Here is a 25883-nt window from a genome sequence, read left to right as displayed (position 1 = left end):
CCTTTAATTTAAAGTCTAGTTTGTCTGATATAAGTATGGCTACTCCAGCTTTCTTTTGGCTTTCAGTAGCATGATAAATAGTTCTCCATCCCCTCACTCTCAATCTAAAGGTGTCCTCAGGTCTAAAATGAGTCTCTTGTAGACAGCAAATAGATGGGTCTTGTTTTTTTATCCATTCTTATACCCTATGTCTTTTGGTTGGCGCATTTAATCCATTTACATTCAGTGTTATTATAGAAAGATATGGGTTTAGAGTCATTGTGATGTCTGTATGTTTTATGCTTTAGCGATGTCTCTGGTACTTTGTCTCACAGGATCCCCCTTAGGATCTCTTGTAGGGCTGGTTTAGTGGTGACAAATTCCTTCAGTTTTTGTTTGTTTGGGAAGACCTTTATCTCTCCTTCTATTCTAAATGACAGACTTGCTGGATAAAGGATTCTCGGCTGCATATTTTTTCTGTTCAACACATTGAAGATCTCGTGCCAATCCTTTCTGGCCCTCTTCCGTGGGCCTCTCGTCTGCGCTTGGCTCCAGAGACTCCGTTCTGCTAATCCTCTGGTGGTTTTCTGTGTTATTTAGGCAGATGTAGGTGGAATCTAAGTGATCAGCAGGACGCGTGGTGAGCCCAGCGTCCTCCTAAGCTGCCATCCTCATTCTTTCACTCTGGCATGTTTTTTAAAGTGTCCCCAACAATCTTCTAATGGAGTGGTTCTTAACTTGGGCTATACCTTAGAGTCACCTGGGAGTTTTAGACAGTCACGATGCCCGGACCAATGAAACCTGGGGTGGCAGGAGGGTTAACATATTTTTTCTAACTTACCAGGTGATTCCAGTGTGACCTCAAGGTTGAAAACCACAATCTATATTTAATGTCCTGAATACTGATCTTAGATCATAGAGTGTTCCAGTGGGTCTGAGGCAGCTGAAATGCAGTGCCTTGTTCGTCTTCCTCATCAATTTTTCTGTAAGCCTCAACATATAAAATATTGAGAAACCCAGCATAATGGATTTGCCTCCAATGCTAGTTTCTTCTGATTTCTATTCTGTTCAGTATAGTTTTAGGATGATACTAATATTTTATGGGATAATTTCCCTTTTGACCATTTACTGCACTGATCTAAGCAAAAACTAATCATCTAGTTTTGATGAACTGCCTTACCAAAGTGAAAATATATTTGGATTTATTACAAATTACATTATCTATTAGCCATTCCAAATTATTTTATGGCACATTGAGGGTGTTAGCAGTCTTTAGCTTGTGTCATGAAAGGGCTAAATAAGATTTGCTGTTTCTAATGAAAAGTCCTTCTTTTTTGCCTTGACATAATCTGGGCATTAAAATAAGACATATCTTAGATTCTTTGACCTTAAATCTGATTTTGAATAAACAGAAGACCTCAGTAGTTACACATGCATATGTACACAAGAGGGAGAGAAACTTTCTTTTATTTCTATATAAAGTATTAATGGGGTTAATCACGTAATAATATGAAATTCTTGGAAAACTTTAGTGTAAGTATGGAGACAGTTTCTACCTTCTCACTCCTTGGAGCCAATCTGCATCTTCCCCTATAACCTTCCTTCCTTTGTTCTCTCATCCTTTCCTTTCCTGCTATTGACACCTAGTGGTAGCCCTGGCATGAGTTTTGTTACCTACCATGGAAAACTCCAGCTTTTCCTCTGTGAACTTGCTCACCAATATCTTGCTCTAAAAACAGTTTTTTGTTTTTTTTTTTTTTAATGTTTATTTATTTTTGAGAGAGAGAGAGAGAGAGCATGTGTGTGAATGACTGAGGGGCAGAGAGAGAAGGGGACAGAGGCTCTGAAGCAGGCCAATGTGGGGCTCAAACTCATGAACCAAGAAGAGATCATGACCTGAGCTGAAGTTGGATGTTTAAGTGACTGAGCCACCCAGGAGCCCTAAAAATAGTTTTAAATGTCTCTTCTCACCATTGTGAGCCCCTCTTCTGTCCTCTGAGCATCAGGCTGTTTCTAGGCTGACTTTTCTAGGACTAAGCTCTTCCTCTCAGAGAAGTTCAAAAACTGCCTTCAATCCTAAACCATAATCTATTTTGTGAATAACGAAGACCTCAGTGTGCTGATAGTTTCACTACAGGGTGATTTGAGGAGTATCAACCAATCAGGATTTCTTACTCTTTCAAACCAGGAAAGGGTGATAACATTGCCCTTTTGAGGCCATTGTGATTCAGATAAGAGAAAGGGTGGCTTCCAATACAACCTATCTGTTCATAACATAAGTGAGAGTTTCTTGTGGATACCTATGTGACATTCCTACTTGTGGCAGATGTTCACCAAACATCCCATCCACTACTCCACATTTCCCACTCTGTTTACAGTTGGTTGAGATCATGTGTCCCTTCTAGATTGAAGCATAGAAGAGTTCTTACTCCACCTCCCCAGTCTCTCTCTCTCTCTCTTTTTTTTTTTTTTTTTTGTCACAACCACAGACATTATAGATGATGGACTTCTACTGACCTGGGTCCCTGAGTGACTATGTGAGACAGAGACCACCCATCAACCCCCACTCACTACCTTCCACCGAGCCATGAAAGATACGTAACTTAAGCGAGAAATTAACTGTTGTGTTAAACCACTGAAATTCTAAGGTTGTTTATGATTACACCAAAGCATAATTTAATTTGACGTCTCGTAGCTATCATCAGTTTTATGTGTTCGAGGTTGAAATATTAATTTTCTCCTGTAAACCTGTACTTCTTTTTTCCCTCCATCTCTATAAGTGACAACCCTGTTCATCCACATGCTTAAGGTAGAAACCTGGATGCCATACTCACATCTCCCCTTTTCTTCTCCTGTGCAGAAAAGAGTTAACATAGCTGACCAAAGATGGCTCTCCTTATAAAGCTCTGCTTGTAAGGTTGGCCCCTGGCTGACATCTGGGAACGTGGCTGGTAAAATAGTTCTCTCTACTGAAGTAAGATTTTCCCTAAATAGTAAGGATACCTCGCTGTGACTCATCTGTTTGTACAAACAATATGGTTTATGCTGACCATGACCTGCTTTCCTTCTGGGAGTCAAGAACTTTGGTGCATGCTAGGCAGAAGTGCTTGCATGACCAGCCCTAATAAAAACCTTTGGGTGCTGAGCCTTTAACGAGCTTCCCTGGGCAAAAACATTGCACGCCTGTTTTTGCATTTTCGTTGCTGGCAGAAGAGTCAGCTTTGTGTTATCCCTCCCCAGAGGGAGAGAACATAAGGAAGCCTGCACTTGGATTCTTCCATTTTCCACCTGTGTCCTTCTTCCTTACCATCCAGCTCTGTATCCTTACAATATCACTCTAGTAATCTTAGCATGAGAAGGACTATATAATGAGTTTCAGGAGTCCTTCTAGTGAGTGAATCCCCAAACACAATGTTGCCTTAGGACCCCTTGGGCTATCCCCCCCATATCTAATCCAATTCTGAGTCTTGTCAATTCTACTTCCTAAAATGTACTTCAAATTACTTTTTTTTTTTTTAATTTGTTGCCACCATTCTGGAAGGTGCCATCATCTTTTATTTGTATTGGACATTAAGAGGACCCAATAGAAACCACCTTTTTTCCCTGCCTGAATTTGGAACCAACTCAGAGATATAGTAAGAGATCAAAGTGTAAACTTTAGTTAATGATAAAAATCTAGATTGGGATAGCTTAGATGTGCAGTCAAATGGATTAACATCGCCTGAACTAAATTTATGTGCCCAAATTGCTGCCCTCTACCTTCAAACTATCCATCTTGAGAGGATGGACCACATTGTACTCTCTTTAGGAACACAGATTTGTAGAAAGGAGAAGGGAAGGACTGAACTGAGTATACAGAAGAAGAGAGTGAAGGTTGTAGATTTTAAAGATTTCTTGTTCACTCTGAATTTTATCTTCCAAGTGGAACTCCAAGTCTTGGGCATCCAGCAAATGATACACATGCTGACCCTAACTCTAAGTAGGCAGTAGAGAAAGGAGTGTGGTCAGTGAACACCAGGTTGTCTGTGGTGAGCCTCAAGCAAAACACTGGCCATTAGTAGTACCAAGCCAGGCTAAGCAAATAGGCACAGGCCAAAGGGCCTTCAGTGATGTGAGCTTCAGAGTGCAGGTTGCCGTTCCTTGACCTTGAAGCATGTTTACATCTTCATTCCACTCCATTCATTCTCAGTAAAGTTAGGAAGGCCAAAAAGACCTCAGAAAGCAGGCATAGCTAAGGCAAGGATTAAATTGCAGAAAAAAGTGCCTTTTGGTACATTGACCTTTCAGACGGTACTGCCTAGAATATTTGCTGCAATTAGAGATAGTGAAGTTAATGAAACATAACTTCAGGTCCCCTCACACGTGTGGACCCTTTCCAAGGTCCTGAGCAACCCTAGTAACGTGTTCACATGGTCATCCTTTATATCCTTTTAATATAAATTGGAAGCACACAAAATTACAGAAAAGTAGTACAGGGAACTCTATCCCAGCAGCCATTTAGGAGTACGTTGCCAATCTGATGCCACATCAGCCCTTCATGCTCTAGTATGTATTTCCTGCAAGCAAGGACATTCTTCTACATAACCACCATACAACCCTCAAAATCAGGAATTTAACACTGACATGTTTCTACCATCTAATCCTCAAATCCAGTTCAGAATCAAGTTGCATTTAGTTGTGATGTATGTTTAGCTTCCTTGTGTGGGACAGTTTCTCAGTCCTTCACCAGCATTCATGACATTCACGTTTAAAGATTATAGGCCATATATTTTATAGAATGTTCCCTAACTGAGGTTTGTCTGACCCTTCTCTATGATGAGATTCAGATTGTGCATCTTTGGCAGGAACTTCACATAGATGGGGGCCTGAGCCCCTGTACGGCTGTACTTCTGTTCCCTTCTCACTCAGCTTGAGCCAACTCACTACACTACCATGTTGTCATCTACCTCACCGGGGCTCTGTCACTTCTCTCTAAGCCACTGCATGTCCTGCCAGTCCCCTAGCCAGCATAGATGTCTATCTACCCTGCTCTGTCCTTTCCTGCTGGCTTTAGGACTGAATTGTTCATGAAGGAAAGAGAAGAAAGAAAGGAATAATTGTCATATGTTTTTGTAAAAATGTGCAAAAGTAAGACAATTTAACTTCAGTGGATTAAGGCCATTGTCTCTTTTCCTTCTGTCACACAGGCATTTTGGGAATTTGACTAAGAGGCATTTGAATTGGAAATGCATTTAGTTTGTGTTTGGTGGGGTATATTTATATGGTTTGCAGCCAGTTGTGGTGTATAGCTAAGTTTCTGCTGGCTGTCCCAGTGTAAAAACAACCTCCAAATATATTCCCAGTGCCCATTGTCATGGCTCTCCTTATATGCTAGATGCACGCTACGGTTCTATCAAAATGTGAGTATGGGCTCTGGTGTCTGGAGCAGGGAATATGAAAGTCCTGGAGGAGAAATAAGATTTGAACAGATAGAGCTAAAAACTATTCTATGGAAATTTTTATCTTATCATTACATTTTTGGTAAAATGGCAAGCCCAGGATTCTGTTCTCATAGATAGTACACATGGGACATGCTCAATAATACAACATTAAAAACTATAAATTCATATATCTTTCTTGATGGGAAGCATATGACATAGAATTTGTCATGATTCCCATAAATACACAAACCTGTACCAGGATTACCATTTGTTTTATGCTTTCTGTCAATTAAAAAAAAAATTATGCTATAAGAAAGATCGAGTTATCGTTCTATTCTCTTTATGCAAAATGTTTTAAAATTGTTATCATGTGAACAGATGAGTAAAGAGCAGGGAGCCAAAACTTGTAGGCAGAAAGTATGATAGTGGTGTGTGTAGCAATTAATTAATAAATGTCTGCTATTCTGTTAGGTTTTTAGTATTGGTGTTTTTTTGTGATTATTTGCCCATTCTGAATATTCACTTTAATACCTAATTATTTATTTATTATTTTGTATTCTTTTTCTTAAAGAGAGCCTCCCCCTCCCACCCATTGTGACCTAGATCTACCCTGAGCTACATTTAAACTGCAAGGCGGCTGAGCTCTGTGCCCGCTACAGAGCGCTAATGAGTATCTAACTGGAAATTGTCCATGACAGCGTGGGCAAGCGGCACTGCCTGGGCTGCTCCAAGTTCCATTTGCATTCTGGTCCAGAAAGAGAAGCATGGTAGAACTAGCCTTGGATTCATGTAGATGTCACATGCTCAGAGTCATTCCACACCATCTCTTTCAGTCCAGATGGTGCTGGAGAAAGCATACCTAGAGGCAGATTGCTTAGCCAAAGTCGCTGAAAACAGGCACTGAGGCACAGGAGTGAAAATACATGCTCCAAGAGAGCTCCGTGGCACGACATAGAGGCCCTGTTCCATGAAGTAGGAGGATTCAGAATGGAAATGGCAATGAAGAGATTTTTAATTTGTAAGAAGGGAAAGACACCTGGAGACTGGGACCTCCATCTTTGCAAATTTCTAAACTTGTGAGAAGGTGGATTCACTTGCTTCTTTTTTTTTTTTAATTTTATTTTTTATTTTTTAAAGTTTACCTCCAAATTAGTTAGCATTTAGTGAAACAATGATTTCAGGAGTAGATTCCTTAGTGCCCCTTACCCATTTAGCCCATCCCCCCTCCCACAACCCCTCCAGCAACCCTCAGTTTGTTCTCCGTATTTATGAGTCTCCTCTGTTTGGTCCCCCTCCCTGTTTTTATATTATTTTTGTTTCCCTTCCCTTATGTTCATCTTTTTTGTCTCCTAAAGTCCTCATATGAGTGAAGTCATATGATTTTTGTCTTTCTCTGACTGGCTGATTTCACTTAGCATAATACCCTCCAGTTCCATCCACGCAGTTGCAAATGGCAAGATTTCATTCTTTTTGACTGCCGAGTAATTCTCCATTGTGTGTGTGTGTATATATATATATATATATATATATATATATATATATATATATACACCACTTCTTCTTTATCCATTAATCCATCAATCAATGGACATTTGGGCTCTTTGCATACTTTGGCTATTGTTGATAGTGCTGCTCTAAACATGGGGGTGCATGTGTCCCTTCGAAACAGCACACCTGTATCCCTTGGATAAATGCCTAGTAGTGCAATTGCTGGGTCGTAGGGTAGTTCTATTTTCAGTTTTTTGAGGAACCTCCATACTGTTTTCCAGAGTGGCTGCACCAGTTTGCATTCCCACCAGCAGTGCAAAAGAGATCCTCTTTTTCCGCATCCTTGCCAACATCTGTTGTTGCCTGCGTTGTTAATGTGAGCCATTCTGACAGGTGTAAGGTGGTATCTCATTGTGGTTTTATTTGTGTTTCCCTGATGATGAGTCATGTTGAACATTTTTTCATGTGTCAGCTGGCCATCTGGATGTCTTCCTTGGAGAAGTGTCTATTCGTGTCTTTAGCCCATTTCTTCACTGGATTATTTGTTTTTTGGTGTTGAGTTTGATAAGTTCTTTATAGATTTTGGATACTAACCTTTTATCTGACTAACCCTTTATCATTTGTAAATATCTTTTCCCATTCTGTCGGTTGCCTTTTAGTTTTGCTGATTGTTTCCTTCGCTGTGCAGAAGCTTTTTATTTTGATGAGGTCCCAGTAATTCATTTTTACACTTGTTTCTGTCTTAGGCAAATGCATAGATGGATCTTCTCCCCACCCCCAGGGTTAACAGGATGCCAAAGTAACCTTTTATGAGAAGGTGTCTCCCGATTGTTATAGATTTGGACCTGCATCCACCAACTGACAGCCATCCTGGGTAGCCGAGACTAGGGTGTTTCTTACCTCATATCCTAAGCCTATTCTAAAGAGTCTTTGGTGATACCAAGTACTGGGTTCTGGGAGTACAGTTTTGCTTGGCCATTGTTCCAGGAGTGGGGAGTGGGTTGTTTCCTAACTTAAGTAGGTAGATGAGGAACCAGTACTGCAATACAGTTCTGCTTCCTCTTAGCACTTTGAACTCTTTAAAAGAGTGAGGCTCATCATGAAATGAGAACTGATCAAGAGAACCTGAGAGGTCCTAAAGGACTACTCTGTTTCAAGGAGAGCAGTCTGCAGCTACCTCTACTGAAGGAAGGATTCACAAATCCTCATGCTTCAGGGAACTCGCCAGCAGAGGCTATGTGGGATTGGCAATCAAGGAGGTCTTTAAGTTTTTCAGATGAGATAGGAAATTTTGCTTTTTGAACCACAGTTCTTTGGATCTTGTTATCTTTGGGCTTTAACCTGCAAGAGGATTTAAACTCTGAACCTCAGCTTCTCCCCTAGACATTGGTTTAGAACTCAAATAAGGAGAATGTTTGTTTTGTTTTTATTTTTTGTTTTGTCTTTAACTTGGCCCCTCCAACCCCAACAGTGAGGTAGTCCAGCAGTGCTGGTCTAATTGAAGTCCCTTCACATAAGGCCAAAGAGTAAGGGCTGTGTGGTCCCCTCTAACACTCTGCTGAGCCTGATATTTCTGGCATGTGTGTGTTGCATTAAAGGTGGCTCTATCTAGTGTCAAAATCCCCATATCCCTTGTGAGCAGCATTTTAAGTCTTGAACATAGTGTCTGACTTCTCCCCATCTTGTTACAGAATTGATTAGGTTCATGCAAAATGCTGCCAGGGATGATTCCCCAGTATTCCTTACCTCTCCTCCACCTCAGGTATCCCTTGTGGCACTGTTCTGACACTGCTGTTGATGCTTCTGATCTGGTTCCCTCAGGTCTTAGGCAGCAAGAATACCTCTGCCACATGCTCTTCAAAACACTGCCTTATTTCAAATCTGGAATATTCCAGGATTTCCAAAGTGAAATATATCTTCAATGCTTCCATCCCCTCAGCTGTGCCCCTGTTCCTTCTAGGGAAGCTTGGGTGAGTTTCTAACAGGTTAATTTGCATCTTAGGTCAGTCTCTTTATCTGCCATATGCACTGCTTGCCAAAACTCAGTGCCTTCTTTCCTTCCTTTTACTTTCTCCTTGCTTTCTAGCCTAGATTCCCACCCCCCCCCCGCACCCTCCCCCCCGGATCTTCCCATAAGAAGCACTGTACAAAAACAAATGTTCTGGATGCCAAGAGAAGATAACCTTCCATCAGATCAACATCTAAGCCAGACCTGTGCTTGCTCTGGTATTGTCCAACCTGGCTCTACTTTGGCATGTGTCATCGTGGTTGTGCCTTTTCTAGGGCCCTTACTCAACACATTTCTGTTGCCCACTTCCTCAAGTTGTAGGCCTTACCAATATCCACAAGTGCAATAACTGTATCACTTCTGAACTCACCTAAAAAACTGAGTATTTTATCCTAATTTTCCTAATCTTTTCCCTTAAATCTGTGTTAGTCTTCAAGGAGGTGGTTCTGATGGACTCGCCCCAGAGGTCAGGCTACAAAGTCCACATGTGACTGCTGGAAGCCCTGTGTGTGTGTGTGTGTGTTGATGGTGGGGACAATTCCCAAAGAAAGGGTTATTGTGAAGAGGGCAGAGGTTCCTAAAAGGTGTTCACTTAGAGGGTCATTTTGCACTAAGCATATTGAAGCCTCTGACAGGTACTGCTTTAACAAACCTGGTTTTGAAGAGAGGAATCAGATAGAAGATATCTCAGATATCTTCTGAGTATTCTGCAATACTCAGAAAAATGCAGAATGTGGGATATTCTGCAAGACAACTGACTTGGTCTTTTCAAAAAACAGTAGTTTTTTTTAAAAAGGTCATGGAAGCTGTTTTAGAATGGAAGGGACTAAAGAGACATAACAATCAGAGGCAATGTATATACTGTAATTAGATTTTGGTTCAAAAGTAAAAAATCTATTCAAGTTATGTTGAGAAAATTTGAATATGGACGGAGTATTAGATGATCTCAGGGAATTGTTAATTTCCTTAAGTGTGGTATTGCTCTTGTGGTTATGCAAGAATGTCTTAGGAGATGCATGCTCAAGTATTCAGAGATGAAGTGTAATGATATCATGTTTGCAGCTAGTTTTCAAGTTATTCAAAAACAACAATATATACTGATGTATAAAAGCAAAGATGGCAAAACATTAGCAACTGTTGAATCTCAGTGAATATGTGGGTGTTCTTTTGTATCCTTCAACTTTTCTGAGTATTTTATAATAATAAAAAACTAAAAAGAAAGACCTATTTAACCTAGTGTTCTAAACATTTAACTCTGAAACTCTTTTTTCCCTGATGATATATTAATATGGAAGCATCTGTTGCTTCACAAAATATACCCTGGAACATGTTGGCCTAGGTCAGGCTTTCAATGGCTACATTTAAAAAATATTCAGTAATGATAAATGCTCAGTGAAGAATACAGATCTTTTTTTAAAAATTCAGAATGCACTTAAAAAATTCCATCTGGGGGTGCCTGAGTGGCTCAGTCAGTTAAGCGCCCAACTCTTCACTTGATCTTAGCCAAAAGGCCGAGAAGCGATAAGCGCCCAACTCTTGATCTCAGTTCAGGTCACGATCTCACTGTTCCTGGGATCAAGCCCCGTGTCGAGCTCTGTGCCGACAGTGTGGAGCCTGCTTGGGATTCTCTCCCTCCCTCTCTCTCTCTCTGCCCTTCCCCTGCACACACACACTCTGTCTCTCTCTCAAAATAAATAAATAAACTTAAAAACAAACAAACAAACCATGAAACTCCATCCAGCTAGCTGAAGAAACGTTTGCTACCCGTTTGCTACATCGTCTACAATGGGGCAGTTCTAATACTCTGTTAACACAGTGGTGTGACTGGCCAGAGGAAGGGAAGTTCACAGCTTGCATAGGCATTCTTGAATGTCTAGAATTGCACTGTCCAAATCCTTTTAGTATAACCTCATGGTTGATGATCCAGGCTAAATTTTCAATCTTCGGTATCCTTCTGTGCTTAAAGAATTAGCTGAAATAATAGATAGCTTAGAGCACTTTCAGGAATAGAGAGAAACAAAAATTTGCATGCATAATTGACAGTTCCTATCTGGGATGAAGTTTTAAGGAAACCCAATAGCTTCTTGTGATAGTTCATTTTATGTATCAAGTTGAGCCATGGAGTGCCCAGATATTTGGTTAAACATTATTTTGGGGTATATCTGAGGGTGTTTCTAGATGAGATTAGCATTTGAATTGGTAGAATGAGTAAAGCAAATTGCCTTCCCCTGATTTGGCTGGTCATCATCTAATCAACTGAAGGCTTCAATAGAACAAAAGAAGAGAGAGGGAGAATTCACTCTATTTGCCTGTTTGTGCTGGGATATTGATCTCCTGTTCTCCAGCTGGAACTTCATCACCTGATCTCCTGGGTCTCCAGCATGTAGATAGCAGATCGTGGGGCTTCTTAGCCTCTATAATTGCTTGAACCAGTTCCTTATAATAAATATGTGTGTACACACACACTGTTGTTTCTATTTCTTTGGAGAACCCTGACAAATACATTCCTTATTTCCATTTGGATGACTTTAGAGAAAACAACAACTCAAACTTATTAAACAATGAGGAAATTTACTATTTCACATAGGACAGTCAGATTGGATGGCTTAAACTTTGCTTAATTCAGCTGCTCAACTACATAATCAAAGACTTGAGTTTTTTTACCTTTCCACTCTTTGAGCCACAGATGTTGGCCTTCTCTTAACATTATCTCCCCTCTGTGGGTTACAAGATGGCTATAGAAGCTTTGGGTCACATGTACAAGCTACACCCTCCAGAGGAAGATAAAGAATGGCCTCTACTGATATCTCCTATTTAAGGTTACAAAACCTTTGCCAGAAGCCCTTACTTCTAGTTTCATTGTCCAGAACCAATCAACCAATCAATCCCAGGCATAATGGGATTATCATGGTTGATTTAGGTATCTCCCAGAACAGGGGCGGGGAGGGTAGGGGTAAGGTTATCTTCCTTGATGGCTGGTATGGCAGCTGTGAAATATGACAAAGTCTTTAACACTTCTTCCATTAGAAGGTAGGGTTTATGTCTTTGAATCTGGGCAGGTTTGTGACTGCTTCAGCCAATAGAGTACAGAGGAATCCATGTGACTTCTGCCACAAGACCACACAAAGCCATGTGGCTTCCACCTTGCCCATTAAAACATTTGCCCTTGGAACCTTGAGCTGCCTTAGGAGAAGTTTGACTGCTCTAAGGCTGCCATACAGTAAGAAAGCCAAAGCCACATGGAGGGCCAAGTTTAAGCACTCTGATCAATAGTTCTTGATGAGCCCAGCTTTTGAATATTCCAGCCAAGGCAGCAGACATATGAGTAGAGAAGCTCCCAGATGATTGTGGACCCCAGTCATTTGAGTCTCCCATTAAGGCCCCAGATCATGGAAGAGACACAAGCCAGCCCTCCTGTACTCTATCGAAATCCTGACCCACAAAATTCATAAGCATAATTAGATGGTTGTTATTTTATACCACAAGATTTGGGATAGTTTGTTGCATAACAATAGGTAATTAGAACATGTTAATTTTGAACAAAATTTGGATTCTTTTAGTAAGGCAAGAGAATAATCAGTGTAATTGCAGGCAGCCACGGAGCCTGCTCCTTTTTTGATACCTGCTCTTCTACTGATGTCCATGGATATCAGGCTTCTCTAACATACTCAACTTTTAGCTTTTTTAGAAAACAAAAAGTGTTCCCTAAGGCTAAATGACTTCCTTTGGGGCAAATAAAGGACATCCTACAGGCATGATTTGGCTTGGAATTCTTGGACCCAGGGTCCCTCCTCAAGCTTCTGAAGAGTTTCACATTCTAGACTTGGTTTAGATGCTACCATCATTGCATTAATCTTCCATAGATTGATTCCCCAAGATCCCCTGCTTCCTTCATGTAATATTACTGGATTTTATCCCTCACAGCCCAGTGTTAGAAAATAATACTATCATATATTGAGTACTAGGGTGAATCTGAAGGCTGACAGGATTCCCTCCCCCCCCCCCAATCAAGTATTTTACATACATTAATCCTATGAAGTAGATAACATAAACCCCATTTTTACTGATAAGAAAACCAAGACTCAGAAAGATTCAGCAAACAGCCTAAAGTCACACAGCTACTAAGTGGTAGAGATGAAATTCAGGTCTAGGTCTGTAAGCTCTACAGACTACTCTTTTCTTCATACTGCCTCACAACTCAGCAAATTTAATTTAATTAGACTTCATTTTCTTTATAATATCTTTCCTTTGATCAATCAGAACATTTTAGGAATAAGAGGGAAGCTCCTCCAATTTTCTACTTTCTTTTGTGTTTCCTAGGAAGTGGCTTAGAAAAAAATCCACCTCCTCTTCCACAAATGAGCTAGACTCTTCTATTTTTAGTAAATGAGTTATAGCTAGTCACTAATTGTAGTTTTAGTTACACTTCTGGCTGTTTTCTTCATACTATCTGCTTCAAATTATGTAATAGGTCATATTTACTTATTTTAGCTGTATGTTACCATGCAGCTTTTTTTTTTTTTTTTTTTTTTAATATAGAATTCTTTGTATTTAAGCTTTAAAGTTCAGGTGCTGACATTTACATTGTCATCTATATGAATAGTGCCTCCTGGAGTCCTGCAGTCTGGGCCTGTGTGTGGCAGCTTAGTTAAAATCAAATTCCAAGGGGAACTGTATGAGGGAAGTGGGCGAGGAGATGTAATTTGATTCCTCCCAAACTCCAGTGTGTGGTTTAATTTCTCCTCTGGTCATATCTTATTTGAGTGATACCTAGAAAAGAGATCAAGTCAGGGTCAACCATTCATTTACCTTTGCTGTGAAGTTTGAATGGTATGTCCCACTCAACTGAGAGTGTAAATTTAGAATAACCCTTGGGGCTTCCTCTATGGGCACAGAACTCAGTCTCTGTGTTGTCTATAGCAATGCAGCTTCCTGGGATTGATGCTGATCATTCTGAGGGAGTGCTTCAAATTTCTTAATCTACAAATGCCACTAGAGATGGGAACTAAATCATCTCGATCTACCTTCAAGTGTCAGATTTAATTAAGGTTAGAGAAAGCTCCTTAGCCATAGAAGTATTTCAGTATGAATTGGGCTTAACCAAATCTTCCACAAAATCTAGGGAAAGTACAGTTTAATTTCAAATTAACTACATGAATATGTACTCTGTATTTGTTTTTAATGTTTTATTTATTTTTGACAGAGAGAGAGACAGAGCATAAGTGGGAGAGGAGCAGAGAGAGAGGGAGACACAGAATCCGAAGCAGGCTCCAGGCTCTGAGCTGTCAGCACAGAGCCCGACGCGGGGCTCGAACTCACAGACCACAAAATCATGACCTGAACCGAAGTCAGATGTTCAACCGACTGAGCCACCCAGGTGCCCCTGTATTCTGTATTTTTGACCCAGAGGGAGATTTCTCATAATTTCTAGATGGCACAGATTAAAAGCTCTAATAGAATAAAACTCATCTCTTTAATAGTTTGGCAATTATATAAAAGTTTAGTCTTGCCCTCATACACATTTCCCCTTCATTTTTCTTCTTAAAAGGAAAAAAAAAAAATGGAAGTCTCATTTTTTTCACCCCTTTCCTGTGCAGCTCATCTTCAGCTCCAGGTCTAAACCATTATGGTGGCCCCATTTCCCTTGCAATGGTCTAGATATGGATATATGATATAGTTCTGGTCAATGAGCCATGCAGGAACATCTGCTTGGGACTTCTGAGAAATGTTTCTTCATTCCTATAGAGTGAAGAAAAAAAAAAAAAAAAACAAGAGAAATCCTTCTTTTTCTGGATATTGACACATTTGAGTGTGATGCCTGGAACCATAGCAGTCATTCTGTGACTTCAAGGGATAGCAACCTTAATGTCAAGTCCACCAGCTCAGGATGGCAGAATAGAAAACTGAAAAGGAGCTAGGTCTTTGATTGTGAAGTTATGAAGCTACTCAACTAACCACCTCTGGAGCAGCCCTACCACTGGACTTATGCTAGAGAGCAGATTTAAACCAGCTGAATTCATTTTTCTGTTAGAGTGCTCTCAAATTACAGATGACAGAAAAGGTGACTTAGCTGGCTTAAATTATCTCAGTTGCAAGCATTCAAAGTGATACAACATACCAGGTCATATTTTTTTTTTTTTAACTTTTTTTTTTAACATTTATTTATTTTTGAGACAGAGAAAGACAGAGCATGAACGGGGGAGGGTCAGAGAGAGGGAAACACAGCATCTGAAACAGGCTCCAGGCTCTGAGCTGTCAGCACAGAGCCTGACGCGGGGCTCGAACTCACAGACCGCGAGATCATGACCTGAGCCGAAGTCGGCTGTTTAACCGACTGAGCCACCCAGGCGCCCCACCAGGTCATATTTTGAGGTCTCTCAGAGCTTCTGTCTGATCCCTCCCTTTACACATTCCCCCCTTCCCATTACTTGGTCCTTCATACCATCATTGGAATGACGGCTTCAGTCTCCTGAGGTTGTCAGATGTTCTTTTTCATGGTGACGTGACACCATGACTGGGGCCCTTGTTAAAACATATGTGATACTGTGTGGTGATTTTCAGATTGTCTCCTACATACGATTATAGGATCTTTGAGGGAAAAGATATGTGTTATTCATCTTAGCATGTTCAACCCCTAAAACATTGCTTGGCACAAAATAAGGAATTAATGTTTATTAATGAAGAAAAATAATGATGAATAAAAATGTCATGAAGACCACTGTGTTCTCTCTTTGACTGACTTATTCCCGGTATATTACACCCCATGGTATCCTAAGCAGGGTGGGGATGATTAAAAAGATGAAGGAAAACCTGTAACTCTAACATTTTTTGACAGAACTTTGGAGGAAGGTAAATCAAGCTTAATGAAGATTTTTGTAAATCTTGTATACATTCTATCTTTGCCTGACTCATATTATGAGTCATTCAACATATATGTGTTGAGTGCCTAGTACACATTAAGCATTGTTTAAGTGTTGGGGATACATATGATGTGCCTGGGTGGCTCAGTCGGTTAAGCGTCCGACTTCGGCTCAGGGCATGATCTAGCAGTTTGTGGGTTCGAGCCCCGCGTCGGGCTATGTGCTGAAAGCTCAGAGCCTGGAGACTTCTTCGGATTCTGTGTCTCCCTCTCTCTCTGTTCCTCCCCTGCTCATGCTCTGTCTCTCTCTCTCTCTCAAAAATAAAGATTTAAAAAAAAAAAAAATTTTTTTTTAAAGAGTTTGGGATACATAGGCGAAGTAAACAAAGAAAGCCTTCAGAGAGCATTGGCCCTACAAGTGAACTCCAGCAATCATTTCCCCTTTCTGCATTTTAGTTTGACATTTGTGCTTAAACAGGAAACACTATCATGGAAAGCATGCTGATTCTCAGATGAAAGGCAATGGTAAACACATGGATATATTGTTGATAAGTGCTGCCACTTCTCTCTAGGACCAAGGACAGTTAAAAGGAGAAGGTCATCAATTAAATCTGCTTCTTTACCTTGTTCTTAGCAGCCCACACCAATAGGCATTGCCTTCATTTTTTTAAAGGTAGTTTTCTGCGTACATGCAACATTGGGTGGTTGCAGCACCAGCCAGGACAGTGAGCCCCGCCCATAGGCACCACCTTGGTGTTTCCCTTCGCTAGTTTGCTGGGGACTCTGCTGAGAGGCTACACCCGAGCACAGCGTCTCAGCTGTAGAGGCTCGTGTGGGTAAGGGCACAATTTCCTACAGAAACTGGGCAAATTTGAAAGGGGCAAAGGGAAGCGTTTTTGTGTCCCTCCAAAACCCCAGCTTCTATTGAAGGGAAGACTGGAAATAAGTGCCTCACTGCTTTTCTTCTGTGAAAACGCATTACCATGTAACAAAAAGTACTAATTGCTCTGTGGGAAATGTTTTTATTTTACAAATACTCTGTGCCTCTGAAGTGACAGCAAGATTATAGTTCTGACAGTATCGCTGGTACAATTTCCAGGCTCCTCAGGGAGAGCAATGTGGGGATTTTCCTCCTGGAAGCAAAGGCAAATTCTCTGGTCTGGAAGGTACACTTGATTTAAACACGATTCAAAATAAGTAAAAACAGATGATAACACAGCAAATAATGAAAGCTTGGCAATTTCGCTAAAACAAATTATCTTATCCAGAACACTATGGGAGCGTCAAAGAGAAATGCAAAAATAACTCTGTGTATCTTTGACTGTTCTTAAAATTTCCAGTGGCCCAAACTCTCATCTCCAAACTGGGAAATGTGAGAGGAACTGAAAGGGAGAGAAGAAACTGGAAAAGTGTAGGGAAATGTAAACATTAGAAAGAGAGAGTGTAGGAAGGGGACAGCTTCAGGGTCAATCTGAGACTCTCCTGCCCGTTGTGATCTGGATAGACCCGGGCCCGCCGCGTGTTCCGTGGAGGCCGTGCAGCGGCGACGGTGACCTGAGTGGCCATCGAGCAGCTAGAAAGCGCTTTCGCAGGAGCAGGGCAGCGGCCGGGGGCGAGGCGGAGGTGGGCGCCAGCAGCCCTCTTCTGGCTGCTCGCGTCTAGCGTGATGATAATGGGGGTGGGGCCAGCGGTGGCGGTGAAGCGCTTGGTGGCCCCCCGTCCCCTCATCGTCCTCCGCTGTTCCCTCCCACGAACAGCAGACTGCGCCCAGGCGCCTCCGCAGCCGCCGCAGGAGCCGGCAGTCGCCTGCCTGGAAGAAGAGGTAAACGAAGGGATCGAGAGCGCTGTTGGCCACTCCCACGAGGTGCAGCGCGGCCGCCACTTCCTCGGCCTCCCAGTCTCCCACCTGTCCCGACGACCACACGGCCGCCAGCCGGGCAGCGAAGTAGGGAAGCTCGCAGCTCACGAACAGCAGCGCCAGCGCCAGGCTCATCTTCAGACTCTGTACCTTAGCGCGTGGCAGCGCGCTGGGCGCAGGGGCTCGGCCGGGACTCGCCCACCAGGGCGCTGAAGGCGGCGGGGCCTGGGGCGGGCGCTGCCACCAGGCGCAGAGCAGGCGGCTGCAAGCTACGCCCATGACCGCGACCGGCGCCACGAAGCCCGCGACGGCCTCGTAAAGCGCATAGACCTGCAGGTGCCAGCGCGGCAGAGGCGCAAAGATGTCACGGCAGCGACGCTCCCCGGGCCAAGCGCGGGGGGCCGAGGGAGCGGCGGGTGGCGGCGAGGGGGCGCCCCCGCGCACCACGAAGGCGGGGGGCAGCGCCAGCAGCAGCGCCAGCAGCCAGCCCAGGGCGGCGAGGGCGCGCGCTGGCAGCGGCGGGCCCTGCGGCCGGCGCACGGTGCGCTGGCGTTCGAGGGCAATGAGTACCACGAGGTGGGCCGAGGCGCCTCGGCCGGACGCCTGCAGCAGCTGCACGAAGCGGCACGACAGGTCTCCCGCCGCCCGGCGCGGCTCGCCCAGCAGCTCCCAGGCCAGCTGCGACAGCGCGGTGCCTCCGCACGCGTACAGGTCAGCGAGGGCCAGCTGCACGAGCAGGAAGTCCATCTTGCGACGCTTGGGGCCCGCCCACGGCCCGGCACCCCCGCACAGGCGGCACAGGACAGTGCTGTTGCCGGCCACCGCCACCACCAAGATGACCCCCAGGAAGACCAGGCGGACGCGGCGGCCGGGCGGTCCGGGAGTCGGCGGAGGCGGCGGCGGCGGCCCCGGGGCCGGGGCTCCCTGTTCCGAAGTGAAGTTGAGACCCCAGCCGGGAAAGACGGGTACGGAGACGTTGGGCGCCAGCGAGAAAGTTGAGGGGCTGAAGGAATCCTCCATCCTTAGCCTGGGGGGAGCGGAGGTAGGAAGCGAGGGAAACCCAGGTGGAGGCGAGGCTGCGAGGGGCGCTCAAAGTTTGTTGAAAACGCACACGCAACAGAGAGGGAAATGGATTCGGGTAGACTCGCGCTTAGTTGTTTTTATAGGTTGTCCTCGTCATTTGTCACTCAAATGTGGGTTGTACACTCGAGGAACACACATGATTCCTATTCTCCACCTTCTCCGTGGCTCTCCTCCCAGTCCCGGTTGGATGCGCTTCCAATCTCCGCCGCGGCTCCCACCGCGCGCTCGCAGTAGCGGCGGGGACCACTGAGTTCTGGGTGCCTCTCCCGTTCGCTGTTCAATTTACAGGAAGAGCACAAAACAGGGCAGAAGGTCGCTTTGCCCGGCCTTTGCAAAAGCGCATGCTAACCGGGACTAACACACCAGAGAGGAGGGTCCTGACCGAGACTGTACCTCTCAAAAACGGTTACGGATTACGGTTACGGACTGCTAGTAGGGGAAAAAAAAAAAAAAAAGACACTAGTTTTGATTAAAAAAAAATAATAGTCAGAAATGACATGGATCTACATGCACTAGCATGAGACAAACAGGAACACAAGAAACCCAACAGCGTTTTGGGCAAAGAGGAGCCCAAGAGATGAATCTTTGATAAACATGTATCTTCCTCTGGCCATCAGTGAGAGTATTTACTTGGAGAGAACTAAAGTAATGATGTTGCTTGGCAATTAGGAGGAGCAGTGATTTGCAGATGTTTCAAATACTCCTCATTACTTGAAGCCACGGTTCACAGCTGCTCTCTCGGTGATGTAAAATTTGCTGCATTAGTTTGAAGGGGACATTCATAGGTTTTATGCATATGGTAGTGCATTTATTGATTTTCCCCTAATATTTCCATCCAGTGGAGGATGTGTCATCATGGCTTTTCATTCTCTTGATTCTGTTTTGCAAGCAGATGGAGGTTGCTGGGAGGGAGTACGCCCCCAATAAGCCTAGAGACAAGGTGACTAAGAGAACGATAAGGCGGCCAATTTTCAAAAAAGAAATTCAAGTCACAGGAAATGGTTTAGATTAAATGCTGTCTTTTATTTTAGTCCTATCTCCTCCTCACAAACAATTTTACTTTTCCTGTTGGAAACATCAATTTGTCTTTTATGTACCCTCTTATATTATTTTTTAAAAATTTTTCTTAATGCTTTATTTTTAATCTGAGAGAGAGAGAGAGAGAGAGAGAGAGAGAGAGAGAGAGAGGTAGTGAGCAGAGGAGCAGTGAGAAGGGGAGACACAGAATCCGAAGCAGGCTTCAGGCTCCGAGCTGTCAGCACAGAGCCCAATGCAGGGCTTGAATTCTCAAACTGTGAGATCAAGACTTGAGCAGAAGTCAGACGCTTAACTAACTGAGCCACCCTCTTACATTATTACAGTGTAAGTAGATTTCCTGTGTTTCTGGCCTGGGCATCTGCTGGGGTTCATATTCCCAGACTGAGGACACATTTGGCACTTTAAGATGCTCAGGATAGGAGGGGTTGGTAGATGCAGATGACAGTGCTGTTAGTTGCCTGGAGGAATCCTAATTCCTAAACTGTTGTCCTTTGGCCAGAGACCATTGTCATTTTTATTATCCTGTCTCCAGTGGCTAGCACTGGGCCTGATACAGGTTAGGTATCAGTAAATATGTTTTGAATTAATGAACTAGACGATATATGACACATTTCAGATAATTTTGAGCAAATGTTCCTGCTTTGACTATAAATCCATCAACCTAAGAAAAAACTACCTATCATACCTATGCCAGTATCATCCAGAGGAGACCAAGGAAGCTCTGGAAGAGGTGTATGGATAGCCATTCTTGATGGAACACTTAAGGGAGAGGAAGAGCAATAGTCTTGGGAAATCAGACTCTTGGTTTAATTTTCACATTCTCCCCTCAGAGGATTTTGCTGGGGCCTTTTTCTTTGTAACATACACCATCCCAGCTTATGATCCACTTCTTCCAAGGTGCTGTCTGTGAGCAATACCCATAATTCAGTGATTCCTCTAAGCAATATCAGTTTAATATTTCTCAAGGTAATTCTATAATTTGTCTCAAATTTGTTGAAATGCTCTCATATAGCAAAATAAGACTCTACCAGTGACATTACATTTCACAGAACTTTACTAAGACCTGATAAATCATTGATTAAAGAAAATGATTCTCAAAATAACACATGCACATAGTTTGGAAAGTCTAACAGAACTAGAGGGCCAACAACAATATCGTTTCTTATACACACATCCTCACTCCTCCTTCTAGAGGGAACCAATTTAGAATCTATTTGCTGTTTCTTCTGGCATTTACTTAATTCCAGAATTCTAAATCACAAATGTGTAATGCTATTTATTGACTCAGTGATTTCAGACACGATTACCTTCTCATGAGATACAATAATCTTGTAATTTCAGGTTAGATCTATGTTTAGTGTTTACATTATTATGAAATGAAAATATTCTCAGCTGAATGTTATAGTATATTTTGAATATCATTTTTTTGTTTTCTTGAAGTTAATAACTGCCTTAATTTTCCTTGTTATACAGCTAATTCTTCCTTTAAATGGTCCCTCAGTTCGATTTCCATAAGTTTGGTTTTGTAACATAATGTAGCAATTCCAATTTTTTTTTTTTTGGAAACCTTCTTATCAGAGACTCCCTTCTCTCTCCTATGTGGGCTGGTTTATTTCCAGTCCTGCTACACACTTATCATCCTGAAATATGTTTGTTGTCAACACTGAAACTCTCTGCCCTTCTCTTGGGTTGGAATTCCTGCCTCTTGGGTTTCTGGTCTTTTTTTCTTGGTTTCTTCCTTTTTGGTAGAAAACATCACCTGACATGTTGTAAGGTTAAAAAGACTGTGCAGAGGCTGAGGACGTAGCTGCGAGAGTCTCACTGTGCCTATTATACCTGAGTCACGTAGATTCAATCACGTTTGCCCTCCAGGACACCTGTTACCCAGGCATCTCCCTTTGCCATCATCCTAGAGACTCCTTTCATTATCTCATGCTGTATTTTCTGCTTTCTAATTTCATGGGTATTTTTTGTTCTTTATTTCCCTCCTTGGGTGGAAAGCATCTTCAGTGGCTTCTTGAGAAAGGGTATATTTGGGGGATCTTGTATGTCTGAAAATTTCTTTATTTTACCATCATGCTTAACCGAAGTCTTGGCTGGGGTTAGAATTCTATATTGGAAACATTTTCCTTCTGAATTTTGATGACATTGTTCCATTACCTTCTGGATTTTAAGTGTGTTGAGAAGCTTAAAGCCACTCTGGATCCTCATTGGTGTAAACATGATCATTGTTTTTTCCATTTTTGAAGTTTGATTCTTTTCTTCTCTCTGAAAAATTTCACAAAGATGTGTTTATTTGATCCACTGCTGGGCATAATCAAGGGTCATGGGTTGTATTTAATTGCATTATGCCTCTAGTGGCCTTTAATCTACGACGGTTTCCCAGCCTTTCTTTTTCCTTTCATGATTCTGACAGGTCTGAAGGGTCCATGATACATGTTTAGTAGAATGTCTCTAATGTTGCTTTTTGTTTCCACATAATTAAATCTGAGTCAGAGTTTTTGGGCTGAAATACTACCTAGGTAATAATGTGTCCGTAGTATATCATTTCAGGGCATATATAGTGCTAGTTTGTCTCAATAGCAGTGATGTTAAACTTGACATATGTTTTTAAAACCTAAGGTTCTAGGTTCTGTGCTTGTCCTCCAGAGGTAGCCACTGTGCATTTGTCCACCTGTCCCACTGAGGGGCTCCATTAGGTCTCCAGCCCTGCCCCCAATCTTTCTCATGAGTGCTGCTTGAGGTCTATGAAAAAAAGTTCGTGAGTGGAGGTGGTTTCCCTTGTGTGGGGGCTCCCAGAATTTGTGTTGTTATTTTCACACACATTGGGCTTTAAGAATTTGTCAAAGTATCCGTTGTTTTGTTATCCACTCTTTGAGCTACTGGTTTCCACCTCCACCTCCCCTGATGTTCTGCCAAAGGTGGACCAGTTTGAGTGTATCACCTTCTCAGAGGGACTTGCCACCCTTTTGAATTCAGTTTACCAGTTGCCTTGCAACCTTAGTCACTGATAGGCTCAAAAAAAGTTTAGATGATCTAGCCTTTTTTTCTTGATTTTTGTTAATGTGGGAGGAATATTCCTTGCAACTTTCCCTTTCCTATGGGAAAGCAAGACTCTCAAAATATTATTGAAGGATGGCAATCCTTTACTATAAATATTACAAAATTGATACTTATTTTGTTGTTTAACTTCTTGAACAGTTTATTATTTCCTCTTAATAATTAAAAGCCTAAGGCTAAAAATATTCTTCTGAATATAGTTCTGATCGTGTCATATGTTCTACGTTTTCTTATTTTCATTTTAAAAGTAGCATAGGGGCACCTGGGTGGCTCAGTCACTTAAGCATCTGACTTTGGCTCAGGTCATGATCTCACGGTCCATGAGTTCGAGCCCCGCGTCGGGCTCTGTGCTGACAGCTCAGAGCCTGGAGCCTGCTTCAGATTCTGTGTCTCCCTCTCTCTCCTCCCCTTCCCCACTCGTGCTTTGTCTCTCTTCCTCTCTCAAAAATAAATAAACATTAAGAAGTATTATAAAAATAGCATAGAAGTATAATTTTATGACCTAAGAATTCTTTAGGATTCTGCCTTATGACTTTATTTTTTTAATGTTTATTGAGTTTTTGTTTTGTTTTGTTTTGAGAGAGAGAGAGAGAGAGAGACAAACCACAAGTGGGGGACAGGCAGAGACAGAGAGGGAGATGCAGAATCTGAAACAGGCTCCAGGATCTGAGCTGTCAGCACAGAGCCAGATGCAGCGCTCGAACCCATGAACTGTGAGATCCTGACCTGAGCCGAAGTTGAACTCACCATGTGACTGACCCACCCAGGCGCCCCTAAAAAAGAAACTCTTACTAAGATTAAAATCAGGATTGTATGAAATTTCTACATTAGTTCTGGAGCAGTGACATTTTAAGATCTTCCCATTCAAGAACATACTATCATTCCATGTTCATATCTTGTTTGTACACTTCAGTAGAACTTTATAATTTTTTTTTATCTAGGTTTGGGCCTCTTGCTAAAATTTATTTTATAGACTGTCCTAATGTGAGTGAGATATTTTTCCTAATTCCCATTTTTATCTAGTGATTATTCTTATGTATTGATTTTTATATATGTAGCCATTTAACAAGTTTCATCATTTCTAGTAGTTTTTATTAGGGTGCCCTAGGTTTAATGAGATGGAGACCTACAAAGAGTAGAAAGGATAAATACAAAATCCACCATTTTATTTTATTTCTTTTTTTAACAGAGACAAATAAAAATGTATAAGGCTCCCAGTTGATGTGGATGTTTCTGGACTATGGTTTGAAGAACAAGTTTTCCGAACCTTGTTTCTCAAATCTCACTGCACATTAGACTCACCTGGGGCGCTTTGAAAACTCTCAGTGGTTGGAAGTGGGAGCCAGGCATTAACAGATTTTAAATAGCCTCCGGTAAATCCAGTTTGCAGTAAAGTTGTGAACCATTGTTCTATACTAGCCTTAGCAAACTATGGCCCGCAGGTCCAATCCTATGTTTTTGTAAACAAAGTTTCATTCTAAAGTAGCCAGGCTCCTCTGTTTACATGTTGTCTGTTGCTGTTTTCATGCTACTAGCACAGTACTGAGTAGTTGTGAAAAAGACCATATGGTTCACAAAGCCTAAAATAATTCGGTATCTGGCCTTTTTCATAGAAAAAGACAAACATAGAGGGATAGAAAGTCCCTCTGTTGACCCTTTTGTTCAGGCTTTTGCTAGAATTTACTGGTTTTGGAAGGCTCTGCTTTCTTGAGAAGGGTACTCCTTTTCAGCTCTGCCCTGCCATGGCCTAATGTGTTGGTTTTCTAATCCATTGTGTTATCTGAAAAACTCAAATTCCTAGAAAATTAATTCGACAAGTATTTACTAATTTCTACTATGTGTCAGGCACTTGGGATACCTTAAGCAACAAAAAGGACAAAAATCTGCGCCTGTATGGAACTTTCATCCTAGTGGGGTAGGAGGGGTAGGGGACAGTATAAGCAAATCGTATATATAAAACATATACTATGTTGGGTGGTAATAATTTCTATGGAGAAAAATAAAGCAGGGAAGTCTGTGTGAGAAGGTAGCATTGGAGCAATGACCTGAAAGACGTAGCAAAGACAGTCATATGGAAATCTGGAGAACCGTATGCCAAGCAGGAAGTATTGACAAGCACGAAGGTCTTGAGGTGGTACATGCCTGGCATGCTGGAAAACAACAGGGATGCCAGTGTGGCCAGAACAGAGTGAACAAAGTGGGAATGTGGGAGGAGAGCCGGTCTGTGAGGTAACATGCAGCGAGGTAGTTCAGGTGCTGTAGGCCTTTGTAAGGATTTTGGCTCTTACAGAGTTAAGATGGGACACCAGTGGAAGGTTTGGAGTATCCAGTGAAGGAATGTGATGTATCTTAATAGAATCACTCTGGCTGCTCTGCTGAGTACAGACTGAAGAAAGTTCAGGGGCAGACTCAGGGAGACTTCTTAGGAGGCTATTGCAAAATTCCAAACAAGAGACTATGGCTGACGGGAATTAGGGTGGTAGCGGTAGAGGTCGTAAAAAGGAAGCCCAAAGATTGTCTTCAATCTAGTTTATAATTGGTGTGGGTTGCTCTCAGATTCTGGCATTAAGTTTTTCTTCTTTTTCTGTTTTCATGGTTGTTAGATACCATTTTGAATTAGCTTTTGTCCTTAAACACTCCGTTATACCTAAGTATGATTCTGTATCTGATATGCTTAAAACAATGTGTATGCTTGGTAAATCGTAACAATGAATGTATCTTGAAGAGTTTGGGTAGGACAAGATGGATTATATTTTTCTTCACATGCCTATGTTTTCAGAACCACATTGCTATTATTATTGCTTTATTTTTCCCCTATAATTAGCATATTCACCCACACAGTAGCTATTTCATGTTCTTTAGGCTTAACTAGGGAGGTGGATTTGTGTATTTTCATCTTAATCGCAACAGTTTAATATTGAGATCTTTTCCATAAGGGTTTTACTTCGGAATGTATCTGAAGTGAAGTTTATTTCTCAGAAATTCATACATAACTGCAAAGATAAGTTCATACTAAGTCACTGAAGAATAGCAAACAAAGGAGATGAACTGGCTTATTAAGAAAACTTCAAAGGCAGTTTGAAAAGGAAG

At 42.1% G+C, this 25883-nt stretch overlaps 2 protein-coding genes across 2 annotated transcripts in view; one reads left to right on the top strand and one right to left on the bottom strand.

Annotated features, from left to right (window-relative positions):
• TTC37 (tetratricopeptide repeat domain 37) overlaps positions 1–25883 on the top strand; it is a 167569-nt gene that overhangs the window by 4482 nt on the left and 137204 nt on the right. The gene's annotated exons all lie outside the window — the stretch shown is intronic.
• Positions 16761–18737, bottom strand: GPR150 (G protein-coupled receptor 150). The gene has a single exon (XM_045498602.1). It carries the CDS (start codon positions 18630–18632, stop codon positions 17328–17330), a length of 1305 nt encoding a protein of 434 aa, XP_045354558.1. The 5' UTR covers positions 18633–18737; the 3' UTR covers positions 16761–17327.

Source organism: Leopardus geoffroyi, chromosome A1 (genome assembly GCF_018350155.1).
Source record: "Leopardus geoffroyi isolate Oge1 chromosome A1, O.geoffroyi_Oge1_pat1.0, whole genome shotgun sequence".
NCBI lineage: Eukaryota > Metazoa > Chordata > Mammalia > Carnivora > Felidae > Leopardus > Leopardus geoffroyi.
This window is presented reverse-complemented; position numbering and strand designations above follow the sequence as displayed.

Coding starts and splice junctions, on each gene's coding strand:
- GPR150 (XM_045498602.1), bottom strand. CDS start 18,632: ATGGAGGATTCCTTCAGCCCCTCAACTTTCTCGCTGGCGCCCAACGTC.